Here is an 18,746-nt window from a genome sequence, read left to right as displayed (position 1 = left end):
TATAAAAAAATCTTATAAATTATATAGATATTAATAAATAAATTTTAACTGTAAATTTAAATTTTATTTTTACTTATAACAAAATATGTTGGAAAAAATCTAACAAAATCTCATAAAACTTTTAAAATATTTTTAAATTAATGCAGCGATTCATTTCATAATTAATAATATAGTATTATTATAATCTATTTACTTATAAAATCTCACAATATACTAAAATAAATAACATAGAAAAATAAATTATGCTAAAAAAATATCAGCTCTATAGTACAACTAAATAAAACTTTTAAAATGTATTGTATTCAGTCGGTAAAAATTAGAAAAAAAATAAATGAGATTCTAAATTTATTTATTTCATACTATGAATTTATTTTAGCAAATTCGAAAATATATTAATATATAATAAAAATTAATAATAAAGTAAAATGTATAAAACAAATCATTATACATTAATAATATCAAATAAGAAACATAACCAATAACATTATAGATTTACACAATATATAACTCTAAAATGTAAACTGTATCTTTGAAAGTTTTGCGATGGTATAAAATAAAAATCTACCCGCACGGACGTGCGGGTGAAAAATCTAGTTATCATTTATACTACTATTCATGTATCAAAACAATACTAAAAGGTATTTCAATTTTAATAATATAGATGCATATTTATTTGTTTCTGATCATTTAGCACTTTACGTCAATCCATTAGCTAGTCTTGCTCTTAGATCTTTTCTCAATATCTTCCCGGATGGAGCTTTAGGAATGGAGTCAGTGAAGAAAACTTTGTTGATTCTCTTGTAAAACACAACCTGCATTACACAAACAATTAACGTTGGGATCCCTAAATCATCAAAACTGGATTTATCTTCACATAACCAAATAATCATTACCTGTTTTGACACAAATTGCTTAATTTCATCTTCCGATAAATTTGACTCTTTGGATCTCACCACAAAAGCAACAGGAACCTCACCAGCATCGTCTTCTTTCATGCTGCAAATCCAATAACACTTTCAAAAACTGAGCAAAGTAGAAAAAACATAATCATAACGTAAAAGACTATACTCAAAATCGACATACGCGACCACTGCAACATCATTGATGTCCGAGTGAGAAATGAGGAGAGACTCGAGCTCCGCCGGAGCCACCTGGAATCCCTTGTACTTGATAAGCTCTTTCAAGCGATCGACAATGAAAAGCTCGTCGTCATCGTCGACAAATCCAATATCTCCGGTGTGAAGCCAACCTTCTTTGTCTATCGTTGCTGCTGTGGCCACCGGGTCATTGAGGTAGCCTTTCATGATTTGGTGGCCGCGGATGCATATCTCTCCGGGACTGTTCCTAGGAAGGGAACTTCCAGTGTCTGGATCAGCGATCTTCAACTCGGCGTTTCTGACGACTGTACCGCATGCTCCTGATTTCACCGGAAACGGCTCTTTCGCGAACCCTAGTGACATTGCTAGCACCGGACCTGCCTCTGTCATTCCATAGCCCTGCGTGTAACCATCATGCGAATTATATCGACTTTATCCGCTAAATTATTCCACTAATGCTGACTCTTTAAGGAGGTGTATTTAATATTAACCTTAGAAGTTAAGATTTTACTTTCTAAATTTCTAAAACCGCGCGCCAACAACAAAAAAGTGTTTAAAAAATCATTCATAAACGTATACGAAAGATCATCTCAAGTCAATTTGAAAAGCTTTTTCGAAAGTTTAAATTCAATATTTTAAAGCTTAGAAAATTTTATGAATTAGAAAGGGGGGAGGGGAGGAGCAAAAGGTCATAAAAACGAGGGTTCATGATCCAATAAAAAAAATATTTATAGGGAATCCTACGATGAAACTATTTCATCTATTTCAAAATACATAAAGTTTTAAGATTGTGCACAACTATTAAAATTTTATGAATTAGAAAGTGGAGGGGGAGGGGAAGGAGCAAAAGGTCATAAAAACGAGGGTTTATGATCCAATAAAAAATAAAAAATTATTTATAGGGAATCCTACGATGAAAACTATTCTATCTATTTCAAAATACATGAAGTTTTAAGATTGTACACAACTATTAAAAAACTTATCTTTTATCTTAAAAATATCATTAAAATATAAATTAAAAATTATTTAACTAATCACAAAATATACTACAAAATATCATTGGTTATATAGTTTTTGATAAAGTGAAAAAGTGGATTGATATATGAAAACATCATCTATTTTAAAATATCAAAAACTCACTAAAACATCATCTATTTTGAAATGGAGGGAGTAGTATTTAAAAAAAGTTTCAGATGGTCCAAATGTAAAATTTAATATCGTAATTATTGAATTAAAAGGGTCCAAATACCACACGCAACCTCATCATAAGGGCCGACATATGTAGAATCACGTGGTTGCTTCTACATAGCTACATGTGATAACCAGTACGAACCAAACATATTATCAATCATGGTAAGACATACCAGTAAAGCTAAGTAATCATCTGACAAGAAATTTTTTTATTAACATGCAATGCCAAAAAGAATGGAACAAACCTGACCAAGCCTTGCGTTAGGAAACTTAGCACTGATGGCATCTTCAAGCTCCTTACCAAGAGGAGCCGCACCTGACTTAATCATCCTCACCGAGCTCAGATCATACTTCTCCGTCTCCGAAGACTTCACCATGGCCAAAACGATCGGTGGCACGACCATAGCCACTGTAACTTTACACCTCTGGATCTGCTCTAGCAAGAGAGTGATCTCGAATTTGGGCATGATCAAAATAGTGGCACCGACTCTGAGACTACATAGCATGATGGAGTTTAGGGCGTAGATGTGGAACATGGGCAAGACACAGAGTATCACGTCCTCTCTGTTGAAGTAGAGGTTCGGATTCTCTCCGTCCACTTGCTGCGCCACGCTCGTGACGAGGCCCTTGTGACTTAGCATCACTCCTTTGGGGAGACCCGTCGTGCCCGAGGAGTAAGGTAGCGCCACGACGTCTTCAGGGGAAATCTCCACCGAGTTGACTCGGGGTCCGTTGTCTACTTCTCCGGAGTGAGTCAACTCGGAGAAGCTGAGGCAGCCTTCGGGGATGAGGGAGGAGGAGTCTGTGCAGATGATCAAGAGGCCGAGGTCTCTGACTTTGTCGACGTAGCGGGACTGCGTGACGATGAGTTTCGCGGCGGAGGCTTTGGCCTGTTTAGAGATCTCCGCCGGGGTGAAGAAAGGGTTGGCGGCGGTGGTGACTGCGCCGAGAAAGGAGGCGGCGAGGAAGGTGAAAACGAACTCCGGCGAGTTCGGGAGGAGGATCATCACGACGTCGTGCTGGCCCACGCCGAGCTTGCGAAGACCGGCGGAGAGTTTGCGTGACGTGGCATGCACGTCGGCGTATGTGTAAACCTCGCCGGTGGGACCGTTGATCAAGCAAGGCTTTGCGGCGTACTCGGAGATGTTTTGGAAGATGTAGTCATGGAGAGAGAGATGGTTAGAGATGTGAATGTCCGGTAACTTTGATCGGAAAATTACGTCAGCACTGCTATGTTTCTGATCAGTGACCGTCTCTTCTCGTGTGGACATGATCACAAGTTCTTAAAACTATTATCTTGTAAATTTTTTAGCTTTCTTGTTTTTTCAAGCCGGTGGGTGAGAATGAGGCAGAGTATGACGCAGCTGTCCACTATAAAGAATCGCCGGAGAAGGGAAGAAGACAGTTTTGAGGGGTTGGTGAAAGGGTATTATCGTCAATATCTGATCCAATCAGAGAGTTTGGTGAGCTACAAAACATAATAATGAAAATTTTAATTTGAAATCAAACCGAATCAGAGAGTTTAACATACTCTATTTTTTATATGATGGTTTGAAATTTGACCAATCTCATTTTTTCAAGTTTGTGATATTGTAAATACCTTATTTATATAAAAAACGAAATAAAAACCCAACATAACCTTGGAAAAGTCTCCCAAAGAATCCTATTTTAGCATCTAGTCTCTAAACAAGGATCAGCTAAAATTAGTGTAGCCCTAATTTTCTTTCTATATATAGACCTACTTTACATCTAATTCACGCAAAAAGAAAAGCAAAAAGAAGAAGTATCCATCGTATTTCCCTTAAGAACAAAAAATGAAGGCATGCGTGATATTAATGTTGGTGATTTGTGCCGCTGTTATTGTGAAGCAATCAGAGGGTCAGACGATAGAAGACAATCCTGTTTACAAATGCCTTCAAAAAAATCCTACAAATTATGCATGTTATAACCCTGGTGGCACTCCCCGTGCTGCCAACAAACACACTCCTGGTTGCTCTGGAAAACACCGATGCCGAGGCCGCCGGTAAATCTCACATAATATTAGAGCATAGGGGTGGGCACTTTACCCGATATCCGAAGTGGCACCCGAACCCGATCCGAAAAATCCGAATCGAAATCCGAACCGAAGTAGCAAAATATCCGAACGGATATTGAATAAGGAGAGATTGGATACCCGAACCCGAACGGATAATACCCGAACCCGAATGGATATCCGAAGATAACCGAACATATGTATAATTAACCTTATATTTTTAGTTTACATCTCTTATTTTATATAAAATATTTATATTGATACTACACATACTTTAAGTTCATATGATATACATATAATTACGAAAAAATGATTTGCTACTCACTTACAATGCATGTCAAGTTTTTTATTTCAAAAATTAACAAAAAGTTACATCCAATTTTTTTTAAAAAAATAACTAAATTAATATCTTTTTAGTTTTAAAATTTTATGTCCAAATCTATTAACCATTCAATCTATTAAAAATAAAAAATTAGTTAACTGAAAGTTATATTTTTAAATACAAGAAACTTGAGAAATAAAAATTTTAATTTTTTTTTCAAAATCTAAATATCCGAACCCGATCCGGAAAAACCGAATCCGAACTAAAAATACCCGAACCCGACCCGAAGTACAGAAATACCCGAACGGGTTCTACACCTCTATACCGAAATACCCGAAAATCCGAAATACCCGATCCGAACCCGAACGGGTACCCGAACGCCCACCCCTATTAGAGCATCCCCATTAATAAACTCGGGCAGATAATCTTTAGCCTTTTTCTTTTAATTTTTATTTTCATTAAAAAAATAAGTTAATTAATTTTTTGGCAACCAAATATGAAGTAAAGAACTCTTTTATTTTTGCAATATTTAATGAATAAATATCAACATTTAATTTATGTATTTTCGTATATAGATAAAAGTTATAAGCATAATCAGTATTCTCATTTTTACAAAAAAAAATGATTACTTCAAATTATATGCTTAGTCATTTGGTTATCTCTCATAACTTTTCTAAGGTCTTTTATATAACATATTGCATTTGAGATTTTACCAGTAATCACTACAAGAAAACAAGTAGTTTTTATACACTTTCCAACCAATTTAAGTTAAAAAACTTGACAAAATTTTAATTAATTATCCGGAAGAAAAAATCCGTCGGAATTTCATCAAAAAATTTTGCGCGTATTTGTTTGCTTCCAAAAAAATAGCAAACAGAACTGACATCAGAATTATGTCAGACATTTCGTCAAGTATTTGTTTGTAAAAAATCAATCACTTTTTTATGAAATTCCAACAGATTATATAAAAACTAAATCCGTCAAAATTCCTCAAAAATTCTTGACAGATATTTATTTGTAAGAATATTGTCGGAAATTTCTTGACGGCTTTCAAAGGATTATCCAAAAAAAACTAAATCTATCAAAATTTGGTATAAATGTTTGATGGATATTTTTGTTTGTGAGAAAAACTGTCAGAAATTTCTGGCGGGTATAATAGTCCTTTTAAAAAAAAAGAATTTTCAGAAAAATGTTAAAAAATTCTGATGAAATATTTAAAAAATTCTGATGAAATATTGTTTAAGAAATCAATCTAGTAAATCATCAGGTTTTATGTATGATGTAAAATTAGAATAAGTGTAAGTATTAGTGTATGATAACCTAGTAACATATATTTTCGAAATAGTTATAATGCTGTCAAATTTATGTAATCTAAGAAACTTTTACTTTACATAATTTCATATAGAATTAGTAAATTATACCACTTTAGGTTAATTGTATCACAATTTTTTTTACATCCCTGATCCTTAAACCAAAGAAATTCCATGAGAAAATCGTTAGAAACTTCAGATTGACTAAACCGTCAGAAAATTTCAATAGGTTATCCGACCATTTTGAACCAGATATTTATCCGCAAACATAAAAAGTTACACAGCAAAACGAAATCCAACCATTTTCCCGTTAAATATATATATATATACGTCTTCACTTGACAAACATATCTTCTATTCATATTTTCACTTTTTCACTTTTTCACAAGCTCCTCCATATTTCCAAATAGGACTAAAAATACACCAAATAATTTTCCAAATATGTAAGTTGACGTGAATCTAAGGTTTATTATCCATTATTTTGTAGATTTTTTTTAGTTTTAGGTTTGAATAACTAAAACTATGGATTTGTGGTTGGTGATATCTTTTATGGTCAGATCTACATGTTTTGTGTTAACTTTGTTAGTTTTGTGTTTGATTGAGGATAGTTCTAGATATTTTGTGTTAGATTGATTAGATTTCTTATTGAATATCTGTTTTTATTATGTAATTTATAATAAACAAAATTGTAAATGCCTTTCTCATCAATTTGTTTTTAGAAACCAATTTTTAAAATGTTTTTATTATGTGTTTTGATAAAAACTTTTTTTTTTGAAAATCATAAAAATATTTTAAATTTAATATTTAAAAAAAAAATAGAATATGGTCTTTAATATGTTATTTTATGACATTTGTTTTAAACGGTATTTAGTATTGTACCCTTGAAATTATTTTCTTAAAACATTTTCCTAAAATTCTTTTTTTTTATAATATAAAATCCATTTTTATTAAATGATACCTATTATGCATTTAACCAAAATATTTTGAAAATACGATTTGTAAAAAATGTAATTTTGTATTATATGTATAATACTAATATAAAATGTATTTTTTCAAAAAAATATTTTTTGCTTTTTAAAATGTTTTTTAAAATTGTGCGGGTTTATTCTGTTATAATGTTTTGATGACTAAATCTTTCGAAATTTTTTGATGGGTTATCTGTTAAAATGTTTTGATGAAAACTGTCTCGGAATTTTTTGATGGGTTGAATCGTAGGAAACTTTTGATAACATTTAGCGGTGATAAAAAGTTATAATTTCTGATAATTTAAATCCTTGGAAATTATGACATACTCATTCTTTTAGAAAAGGTTAGAAATTTCTAATGCTTTTCGACTGAAGAACAATTTTCAACCATATGGAAGTGACAGTAAAATCCGTTGGAAATCCATTTAAAGTACCTTTTCAGACTGACTTCCAACGGATCTGGTTGTTGGTAATAACTCATTTGGGGTGCCTCGAGACTACGTCTAGTTACCGAGGTTTCACCGCAACAGCAGGAAACTATGACCAATAGAGTCATACACTTAGCTATGCAGGGGGGAGAAGGAATTCTACGACTGATTGAGCCAACAAATCCTAGCTAGAATCATGATTGCATGCTTCTTCATGACCATTGAACTCCAAGCGTTTCCTAAACGTCAAAATTTCTCATAATATTCTTCCATTGGCTTAATGCCATGTTTTAAGATTTTGACAGTGTGTTTGTCAGCTCTATGGAAGCTCTATGTAAACTTTTCTAGTATATGGAAGTAGTCCAAAATGTAGTCGTTCTTTTTCATGGATTTGAAACGTGGAACATGAGCTGCATAATTAACTACCAACAATTATTAACGGGAATTCGGCCAAAAAAAACCTCAACTTTACACGAATTGCCAAAACAAACCTAAACTTTGGGGCTGGCCAAAAAAATACCAAACTTTCATTGACTTTAGAATTAATTAACAATGTTTTCGCTGACTTGCCAATTTAGCACGCCGTCAACAAATTTAACAGAAATATTTGACGTCGTTTATTGTTGACGTTAAGTGAAACGACGTCGTTTTCAAATGAGATGAAACGACGTCGTTTTACACGATTTGAAATTAAAAATATGTAAACACCTGGATTTGAACCCAGGCTGGTTGGTCAAATGGGAAGATATTTTACCACTGGGCTACTGGCACTTTCAATGTATTTACTAACATGTTAACTTTTATTTGGTACATATTGAATATAAAAAATTCTCTAAAAACTTAATAAGATCTTTAAAATTCCAAAAAAATAAAAAATAAAGAAGATTTTTGTAAAATTAATTTAGAAATTAAAATTAAAATAAAATTTTATTTTTCTTTTTAAAAAATAAAAACTCTTCCAAAATTTTCTAAAAACTTAAAAAGATCTTTAAAATTCCAAAAAATTGATAAAATAAAGAAATTTTTTATAAAATTAATTTTGAAATTAAAATAGAAAATAAAATTTTATTTTTTCTTTTCAAAAAAATAAAAAATCTTCCAAAATTTTTAATTTTTTAATACATTTGCTAAAAGTTGAAATTAATTATACACACATAAAAAGTTGATAATTCTAACTTTAATTTTTTGCATTTTATTATAATTTTTAAAAATTTGGTTTTTTTTTTTAAAAATGAAAATTTTGGATTTTTTTTTGATTTTTTAAAGAAAAACAAATATTTAATTTTAATTCAAAATTAATTTTATGAAATTTTTGGAAGATTTTTTTTATTATTTTTAAAGAAAAATAATTTTTTTATTTTTTTTAAAGATGTTTTGAAGACTGGTATATATTATATGTGAATTTCTGATCAAGTTATGATAACTTCAATTTTCATCGGCAGCATGTCAATAAATGGTTTGGAGATGATGATACCACTTGCTTTCTTTGCCGGGACCGGGTAATCAATCTCTTATATTTACTATCACCGTATAGATACTCTAGTTATGTTCATGTCTCTAGTCAGACTAGTTCATGGCTTATAAGTAGTACTCCTTTGTAAGTTTATACTTAACTTGGTTTTGTAGCGTGAGAGTGGCGAATGAGTTAGGAGCAGGCAATGGAAGAGGAGCAAGATTTGCAATGATCATATCAGTGACAGAGTCGTTAATCATCGGAATAGTATTTTCGATGCTTGTAGTATTTCTTCATGATCAAATCGGCTGGATCTTCTCTTCAAGTGACACTATCATAAAAGCAGTTAATGACCTTTCTATTCTTCTAGCCTTTACTATTCTTCTCAACAGTATCCAACCGGTTCTTTCTGGTACGTCACAAAAACAATCTAATTTCTTTTGCTATGACAAAATAAACCGCTCAACACTTGTGTGGTGACTTTTAATTAGGTGTTGCTGTTGGTTCGGGTTGGCAATCATTCGTGGCATATATAAATTTGGGATGCTATTATTTCATCGGACTTCCACTTGGATTTGTCATGGGCTGGATTTTCAAGTATGGTGTCAAGGTAACCCATATTATCTTCCTTTTTTATATGAAATTAGCAAATTATTGCAAGAACACCTCCAATGGAGGGTTTTTAACACAAGTTTCCAAAGTTAAAAATAATTAAAAATGCAAAAAGTTAGGAAAAGTGTCAGAAAAGGTTCTAAACTTATGTGTTTCAAGGACCTTAAAAAATCCCACAAACTCATGTGTCACTTTTATATTAGCTCAAATTTAAAAAGGTAAATAAAAATTAATTGCTTAAAGTAATTGTAATCAAATATTAATAATTTATTTTTTAGATACTTAATGAAGTCCCAATGGTTGTGGATGCTCTTAAGAGCATCATTATCGGTAAAATGTGTGATGAGTTCTAAAAGAAAAAAATATTAATATTATAAAATTATAACTATTTATTTGCTTTTTAGAATATGTTGATAGATTAACAAGGTGACACCCGCTCTTTAGTTTCTTGATAGGTTCCAAAAATCTGTGATTTAAGAACTTTTACATTTTCTCATTCATGTTTTTTTATCATTTTATCTTTTCGTAAAACTCCTCCAACAAACTACGGTAATTGAGCTACTGTAATAGCATCATTAACCCTAATTTTTTTTTTTTTTAGTTTTTTCTCTGATTAAAAAAAAAGAACCAATCGCATGCTGCCACGTGTCAGTGGGGACTGCGAATAGTGCAAGCAACATATACTTGTGATGCCTAGTTAAGCACTCCTCTTTCTTCTTATTCTTCTCTTTCCTTTTCTTTTTAATTAAAAACAATCTAAGCACCCCTTAAGCACCTTTGGTTAATGGTGCTCTTAAAGCTCTCTATATCTTGCTTATATTGTTATTGTGTTGATAGGGCATTTGGGCTGGTATGATATTCGGAGGAACCGGGATTCAAACACTGAGACTGATTTTTATTGTTATGAGATGTGACTGGGAAAAAGAGGTACACTAATTTCTACTATTGCTTTTGGTTCACATATATGGTTAGTTTTCATGCATGTCTTTTAGTGCAATCGTTTCGTCATTTGTAGGCACAAAAAGCAAGTGTGCACGTTAAGAAATGGTCTGTCTCAAACTCAAGAAACTGAAGATTGTATCAGATATATATAAATTACACAAGTGCACATTCCAAATATTTAGATCATGTCGATCGTGTGAAACATATTATCATATATATATATATTTTTTTGAACATCTATCCTATCGTTTCAATGACTCAATCTTACATGATTGGTTTATTGAAATGGGCAAGTAATAAGATGGGTGTATGAACATGGTTCGCATTTGGATAAATAACACAATAATAACATAACATGAATCGCAGTTTCAATAATATAAAAATATAATCACAGTTTTATATTTTTTTTAATACCAATCTGATATTTTAAAATATTTAAAATAACATTAATAGTTTTATAAATCAAAACTTAACTCGTCTGAGAGGCCCAACAACACTGCAGCCTACAAGCTAAAAGTCTCATGCGACAGCCTTTACCATGGAAAAATATATGCTGTTTTTTTTTTTTGTCGAAAAAGGTCGGAACAATCTAAAAGTCATTCTGATTGGTTAATTAATAAATGACGCGGATATCAAAGGATACACAAGTTATTCTGATTGGTTACATAACAATTGACGCGGATAGATAGATGCAAACAATCTCAACCGTCAATAACCCAAAAGATCCAACGGATCAAAAACAAACACATCATCTCTCGCTTCAGTATAAAAAAACACATCCCATCCTCACTTTACGCACATCAATTCACATTCTCTCAGAAACCAAACAGCAAAAAGAGTAATAAACCCAAATGGCTCGTACCAAGCAAACCGCTAGAAAATCCACCGGAGGAAAGGCTCCGAGGAAGCAGCTGGCGACGAAAGCGGCGAGGAAGTCGGCTCCGGCCACGGGAGGAGTGAAGAAGCCGCACAGATTCCGTCCCGGAACCGTCGCCCTTCGTGAGATCAGGAAGTACCAGAAGAGCACCGAGCTTCTCATCCGCAAGCTTCCCTTCCAGCGTCTGGTCCGTGAGATCGCTCAGGACTTCAAGACGGATCTGAGGTTCCAGAGCAGCGCCGTCGCGGCTTTGCAAGAGGCTGCTGAGGCTTACCTTGTTGGTTTGTTCGAAGACACCAATCTCTGCGCGATTCACGCCAAAAGAGTGACGATCATGCCCAAGGATATCCAGCTCGCTAGGAGAATCCGTGGTGAAAGAGCTTGAAGACTTATCTAGCTTTGTCTAGTTCGTTAATGTGTACTTTTGATCTATGGTGAATTTTCTAAAGGTTTAGTCTTTGTTAAGATAGTCTTTAAGGTGTTCGACGAAATACCTCAATGAATATGTTCTCTTGTTTAATATTATTGCCCAATTATCTTTGGTACGTATTTGCTATTATGTGTTTAAATCAATCACTCGTTTCTCCTTGTTTATATAAATCACTATGTTACAAACATTGAAACGTTCTGATATATATAACACAACACATTCGTTACATATCTAAAATATTGGTGACCGTAAACTCAAATATTAAATGAATTTATATTTATTATTAGATATCTAAAATATTTAAAAGCTGTTCTATTATTATTATTTCAGTCCGGTACAATATTTTCATTGAATTTTCATATCCGAATCAGACTTGTGGTCGAACCGTAAGATCTAGTAACTCATATATAGTGGGATAGAATATAATAAAATGAATATAGTAAAAGTATCTGAAAATCAAAAAGACCGTTATTAACCCACTGAGAAAAATATAATTTGTTTTTTGTTTTATAAATTTTTGATATATTAATATACATTTTACTTGTATAAGAAATTTCTTTTAACAAATATTGTTAAGTTTATTTATAAATATATTAATTATCAATCTATCAAAATAGTGAAAGTATTATTTTTTTTTCCTTTTTTAATTTTCTATCAAACAATTATCAATTTTTTTAAAAAAAAAATCAGTTTGTGACAGATATTTATTATTAGAAATCCATACAATTTAAATAATGTTACATTTATATGTATTTATGTATAAAATGGTCTATAATTTGGGATTTTGTAAAAAAATGGGTTTAAAGTTAATTTGGTTAATTTTTTTTCGGTAACAAAAGTTAATTGGATTTATAACTTTCTTTTCTAAATGGGTTGTATCAGTTAAATTATCTTTTTTAAGTTTAACGTCCAAAATCCAATTAATAATATTTATTTTGATGATAACTAAGTGAGATTAAATAGGGATAACATATAATATATAAGGAATACCAAAAAATAAAAAAATAAAAGGATCCAACAACCTTTTATAAGTAGATTTTTAAAGACTGCTTCTCTTTTAATAGTATAGATATTATTATTAGACAATCGTGTATATGATACTGGTTTCTGAATGTGTGTATACATTTTTCCAAAAGTAACTTAAAACTATTATCTTGGATAGTTTATAGCTTCTTTATTTTAGGCCGGTGGGTGAGACTGAGGCAGAGTATGATCAGTGTTCCACTATAAAGAACATCGCCGGTGAAGGGAAGATGGCTGGTGAAAGGGTAATAACTGATTCAATCAGAGAGTTTGGTGAACTACATCGAAAAACTTAATTATGAATAATTTTCCTTGATGAGTTTTATGAAATGGTCTTTCTTTCCATAGACTTGAACGATTTAGTTTAGATGTGAGCTTGTAGATTCTGAGAAGAGTTTCCTCTGCAGCTTGCCCAATACTCAGCAACGAGCTTGGAGAAGTAAGAATCAGTCTCCATCAGCTTTGAAGGCTCGTTGTACTCCACAAGATCACCTGTTTTCAAAAACCAAACCAAAACCCATTAAACATATAGTTTCCCAAAAGACGTAATGATCATTTGAGACGACAAAGATGTTTACCAAAGGAGAGAACCATGACCATGTCACTATCTATAACCGTTGGAACTCTATGTGCAACTGTTACCACCGTGCAATCTGCGAACTCCTCTCTTATGATTCTCTGGATGATTGCATCAGTGGCTGAATCTATGGAAGCCGTAGCTTCATCCAACACCAATATTTTGTTTCTCTTTAATAAGACTCTTCCAAGACAGAACAGCTGCCTCTGTCCCACGCTCCAGTTCTCTCCTTCATCACTCACTTCACGGGTCAAGAAAAAGACAAACAAAAAGGTGTTGTCAATAAAGAGAGCTAACAAGCCAACATGGCATCTTGTTTTTGTTCTCAACCTGAAGAATCAAGTTTATTAGGTAGATTGCTAATGGTGGCCTTAAGCTGACACTTCTCAAGAGCCTGCACGCAAAAGTAATGGTTCACTAGAGAGGTTTCAGATAGAAATCTCAATTCTTGTTTCTTATTTTTACCTTCCATATTTCATCATCGGAGTAAACACCTAAAGGATCAAGGTTGGTCCTTATGCAGCCACGGAAGAGAGTTGGTTCTTGAGGAATGATGCTGAGTTTCATTCTCAGGTCTTTTAGACCAATCTTACTTATGTCAATGCCATCAATCAATATACAACCACTTGCTGGTTCCACCAACCGGAACAAAGCACTGATCAACGTGCTTTTCCCACTTCCCGTTCTCCCCACAACTCCCACTCTTGTCCCTTCCCTGAATGTGCAAGAGATTCCTTTGAGAACCAAGGGAGCATTGGGTCGGTATCTTATCTTCAAAAGAAAAAGAAGCAAAGCAATATGTCTTTAACATAACTGGAACCATCATCTTATAACAAGTAATGTTTCTATATACCTTAAGTTCCTGCAGGTGAATGGTACCACTGGATGGCCATGAGGAAGGTGGCCTTTTATCATCAACAACTGCAGGAGGCTCTGCTGGTATGCTCATATACTGTTTTATCCTCTCTACCGAAATGATTGAATTCGATAAGGTACAATACCATCTAGTTAGAAAGACCTGAGTTTGTGTCAGTGTCAGTGCATAGGATAGTGAAAGCCCAACAAGACCTGCAACACAAAGTTCATGGAGAACCTTTCAGTATGATACTGCCATTAGCTATGAAACATGTAAAGTGAAAAGTGCACCTGGAGCTATGTAGCCCTTGGGAATAAGGATAAGCAGAAGTGCACAAGTGAATAAAGTCAAATTCTGAAGAGTCTCTATCCTCAGAATCACCCACTCCATGGCTGCATTGGACAGAAAGAACAGCACAGCATCTGCGTCCACTAGGTTTAGGTAGTTTTTGAAGAATCTATCTACAGTTCCGAAAGCTCTTATTGTCACCACTCCAAGCGAGGTTTCTGCAGCATAGTTCATCACTGGAGCTTTGGTTGTTCCATTGATCCTAATCAGCTCCCTTGCAGAGGCTAAATAGTACTCCTTTTGTTCAGAGAAGAAGGCAGAGACAATTAATAATGACTTCTTTGCTGCTACAAATATAAGTCAAAGGAAGATACGTACCTGAACAACTTTCGTGGCCGCTAAAGCAAGAAGAGCGATAATGATAACTTGCCATGTCACATATGTCATGACGATTAGTGCAGCAGTGAGCTCAACGGCAGGTGATACGACAAATATGATTGCAAATGGAATGTCAAAGTCCAAGACGTTTAAATCAGATGATGCCTGCAAATGTTACATGCAATTATATATCATACATTGACTGAGATGTAGTGTTATTTCATATAAGCAAAGAGATCTTACTCGGGTGAGAATGCGTCCAACTGGAGTAGAATCAAAGAAAAGCATTGGTGCTTTGAAGACTGCATTTGTGAAACCAGAGAAGAAAGCTTTAGAAGCTTTTAGTCCAAGATGGGCAGTCGTTACAGCTCTCGCGTATACAAAACCAGCACTAAGAGTTGAGATGACGCTATAGACTCCAATAAGCATTGTTGCTGTGAGTTTAGGGATCCCAATTCCATAAGCCAGCCAGTATGTTGATGCGGCCTGAAAAACTACAAAGCCGACCTGACCCAATACGCTTGACGACAGAAGAAACCATCCGCTGGAGACATTTAGATAGTCCAAGAAAGGTTTCAAGCCAACATAGCCCGCCTCCTTTTCCTCTTCCTGTGTAAGTTGTGCCCCTGGAACATTGGTTGTTGTTGTGATCTCTTCTTCGATTTTCTCTACAACCTGGATGTTTCCTATCTCTCTGTCTCTGCCCACTTTGGTAAGATCTCCTAGGCTTTCATTACTAGCCAAAGGTAACACAGTTACTGCATCGTTATGAGCATTCACCAGCTGTTTGAATGCCGTTCCCATCATTAAGAGCTCCTCATACTTTCCTAACTGAGTGATTCTTCCTTCTTCCATAACCTGATTAAGATCATCAATCATTAATAAGTTTAGACATAGACAGTCTTTTTTATCTGATGCTACTCAAGTTTTACCAGAATTTGATCAACTTCTGAGAGGAATTCAACTTGGTGAGTGACCAGAATGACAGTTTTCTCCCTCAGCGAGTCCTCAACACATTTCTGCAAAGTCATAACTAAACATATTAAGAAGCCTTCTTTAAGAAAGTTTCGTCAAAATCAATGTTTTTTTACTTACATGAAAAAGAACTCCAGCTGTATGTGCATCAACAGCACTAAAAGGATCATCAAGGAGGTAAACATCAGCATCAGCATAGACAGCACGCGCCAGCTGAATCCTTTGCTTTTGTCCTCCGCTCAAGTTAAGGCCTCTTTGTCCTATCTCTGTGAGGTCACCATGTCCAAAATCATTTATGTCCTTATCCAAAGCACATGCTTTAATAGCAGCGTTATATCGTCTAGTTTCCATTGGCTTCCCATAGAGGATGTTATCCCTGATGGTACCACTTTGGATCCAAGAGGTCTGAGAAACATAAGCGATGGACCCAGAGACCTTTACCTGTTTCAGTTGAACAACACAAAGTAAACATATATTAAATGAACAAAGAGAGGTTCTTGGTGGCTGCTTTGCTTACAGTTCCAGAAACTTTAAGTATTTCTCCGAGCACTGCATGCAACAGAGACGATTTACCTGCACCAACTGGTCCACAAACAGCAACTTTTTGCCCATTCTTAATTTCCAAATTTATATTTCGAAGAGTTGGATGCTTAGTTTCTGGATCCCAACTGAAGTTTCCTGCTTGTATATCAACTGCTGTTCCAGACTTCTCCATACCATTTCTTTCAATCTCGTCGGTCTTGAGCTCATCATCAAGCAAAAAGTTGTTGATCCTATCAAAAGAGACGTTCACTTGTATGATAGCAGAAATTGCCTCAGGTATAACTCTAACCGGCTCTGACATAACTCTCAGCGTAGCTAAAACCGTGAAGATGGTGCTTGCGTTCAGTGGCGCGCTGTTCATTAAAGCACACCCCACAAAGATAACAGAAGAAACTATTGTTGGAGACATCCAATACAAGAAAGTACCAAAGGCCTTTGTCAGCTGAGCCTTAGCCAACCATTTGAACTCCTCATCACGGCAAGACTCTATCTGTTTCTTGAACTCCTCTTCCCATGACTGCAGCTTAATGACTTTCATACTGTTCAGAATCTCCGAAGTGGATCTTAATCGTTTATCCTGCGCGATCATGAACTGGGTCTGGCAGTTCTGCAGCATCTTTGCAAACGGTAGATTAAGAAGACCGCAGAGGAGAAGAAGAATCAAACCTGGAACAGCTCCTACTCCAACTACTCCGAAAAGTACAGCTGTAGAAAGCAAAAGCTGCAGCGTAAGGCTCCATCCTGAGTGGAACCACCACAAGAACTCTCCCATTCGGTACGCATCCACGGCGATGTAGTTCACAATCTCTCCAGATGAATGTCTTTTCCTCCCTAAGCTTGACAACTTCAGCTGCTTTTTGTACGCAGCGACCATCAGCGCTGATCTAATCCTCATCCCTGATCTTCTTGCTGCAAAGTACCAGTGTCTCATTGACAAGGACTCAACGAGCTTCAGCATAACTAGACAAGCTAAGTTGAGGAAACCAGTGCGGAGATCACGGTGGTCACTGTTTGCGTAATCCACAAAGACGTATAGCATTAGAGGAAGAGATACTACAGCTATTGTTCGGAAGAGTGCACAAACTGCTGTGAGTATGTTCTCCTTGAAGTAGACTTTTGCAACGGCTCTGAACACCAAGTTTCTCTCCTTGGCTCCCTCTGGCTCTGAGAGAAGAGCATCATCCCATGCTTTGGAGAATTTAGTGTAAGCTAACTCAGCCTCATCTTCCGGGACAACACTTGGGATATCGTCTGGGGTTAGTGGTTTCTTGAAGCCCATCGAGAGTAAAGAGTTCATCCAAGAGAAGGATAGAAAGCTGAAAAATCCAGCTGTTGCTAACCTTGCCGAGTTTTTCTTAGAGTTCTCAGCTAATAAAGGATCAGAAAGACCTGCTGTGCTGTAATCTTGAGCTTCTGGAGAAGATCTCAAGTTCATCCAGGAGCACAGAAGAAGCAAAAGGCTTATCAGCCAGGTAATGACGTCAAACATTCTGATGCTTTTCCCCTGAGAAAGTATCTCAATCTTTGCTGCTGAATCCAGCAAAGCAAAAGACACCCACCAAACAGATGCGAGAATCTTGATCCACTTGGAGTCGTTAACAAGCAGTGAAACCGTAAGTGAGACCCAAATGATCCCTTCAACAAAGCAAGCAACCCATGAGACTTCATCATTAGCACCAGCAATTAGATTCTTCAGTCCAGCACCAAGATATACAATGCTAGTAGCAACACAGCATATAGCTGCAGCAACAAAGATCCAGCCTTTCTTGCGGCTCCCAAGAGTAAAACGCTGTGAAACACAACCAGCTATCAATAGCAAGTAGAAGAAGGAGAGGAACAGTAGATTAACGAGATCTATGGCCGTTCTCTGGAAGCATTTAGAGCCAAGATTTAGCTCAACTTCACACCATGGAAGGCCCCCTGCATCATGACAAAAAAAAAACAATCACAAAGAGACTTTAAATAAATCAGCAAATCACAAACACTTGTATAGTTTATTTAATAGCCATTTTTTTTTGTCTTTAGAGGAACACAAGAAGCCAAAGATGGTGAATAACAAAGTTCCCCCACCATATATAGTATCATCAATGATTGTTCTCATATAAGATTATTTAAACCAAGAACCTCCCAACACACACAACCCAAGAATGCCACAAACTTGAAAACTAAGCAATGAAACAAGTAAAAGCCAAAGAAAGCAACAGAGTGAGTAAAGAAAAAGAGTGAACCATACCAATGGAAACCGCCATTGTAGAAGGACGCAGCAAGAGCAGAATCAAATTACACAAATGAGCAGAAAAAGCTATCCCTTTTTATTGAAACGTGAGGTCGGAGTTTGAGTAAAAAGCGATGTATCTACCTTTTGTCCACATCTCCTCAGATTAGAATCTTTGTTGAGCAAAAAATGATTGATAGCTTTCTTCTCTTACTTTTTTTTTGTCTTTTTT

General features: G+C 35.0%; 4 protein-coding genes across 5 annotated transcripts; 2 read left to right on the top strand and 2 right to left on the bottom strand.

Moving 5' to 3' along the window:
- Positions 1-426: 426 nt before the first annotated feature.
- On the bottom strand, positions 427-3,806 carry LOC125608796 (4-coumarate--CoA ligase 2-like). Its single transcript, XM_048779300.1, has 4 exons — positions 2,534-3,806; positions 1,084-1,496; positions 894-996; positions 427-812 (listed from the first exon to the last, which is right to left on the bottom strand). Exons 1-4 carry the CDS (start codon positions 3,557-3,559, stop codon positions 696-698), a joined length of 1,659 nt encoding a protein of 552 aa, XP_048635257.1. The 5' UTR covers positions 3,560-3,806; the 3' UTR covers positions 427-695.
- A 4,912-nt stretch (positions 3,807-8,718) lies between these two features.
- Positions 8,719-10,590, top strand: LOC106421937 (protein DETOXIFICATION 28-like). Its single transcript, XM_048779299.1, has 5 exons — positions 8,719-8,844; positions 8,972-9,210; positions 9,290-9,408; positions 10,248-10,337; positions 10,426-10,590. Exons 1-5 carry the CDS (start codon positions 8,762-8,764, stop codon positions 10,480-10,482), a joined length of 588 nt encoding a protein of 195 aa, XP_048635256.1. The 5' UTR covers positions 8,719-8,761; the 3' UTR covers positions 10,483-10,590.
- A 547-nt stretch (positions 10,591-11,137) lies between these two features.
- On the top strand, positions 11,138-11,749 carry LOC106421938 (histone H3.2). Its single transcript, XM_013862764.3, has one exon. The coding sequence runs from the start codon at positions 11,204-11,206 to the stop codon at positions 11,612-11,614; it is 411 nt and encodes a 136-aa protein (XP_013718218.1). The 5' UTR covers positions 11,138-11,203; the 3' UTR covers positions 11,615-11,749.
- Positions 11,750-12,913: 1,164 nt separating this feature from the next.
- LOC125574789 (ABC transporter C family member 8-like) lies at positions 12,914-18,746 on the bottom strand. 2 transcript variants are annotated; one of them, XM_048779297.1, is made up of 12 exons: positions 18,533-18,746; positions 16,274-18,219; positions 15,877-16,197; positions 15,714-15,800; positions 15,025-15,639; positions 14,782-14,946; positions 14,406-14,700; positions 14,113-14,327; positions 13,725-14,030; positions 13,590-13,653; positions 13,261-13,500; positions 12,914-13,174 (listed from the first exon to the last, which is right to left on the bottom strand). In XM_048779297.1, exons 1-12 carry the CDS (start codon positions 18,546-18,548, stop codon positions 13,047-13,049), a joined length of 4,398 nt encoding a protein of 1,465 aa, XP_048635254.1. In that variant the 5' UTR covers positions 18,549-18,746; the 3' UTR covers positions 12,914-13,046. The 2 variants fall into 2 exon arrangements, with proteins under 2 accessions (XP_048635254.1, XP_048635255.1); XM_048779298.1 differs by having other exon boundaries at positions 18,659-18,686.

Source organism: Brassica napus, chromosome A5, assembly GCF_020379485.1.
Source record: "Brassica napus cultivar Da-Ae chromosome A5, Da-Ae, whole genome shotgun sequence".
Lineage (NCBI taxonomy): Eukaryota > Viridiplantae > Streptophyta > Magnoliopsida > Brassicales > Brassicaceae > Brassica > Brassica napus.
Note: the sequence above shows the minus strand (reverse complement) of the source record. Positions and strands in the feature narration are given on the sequence as shown.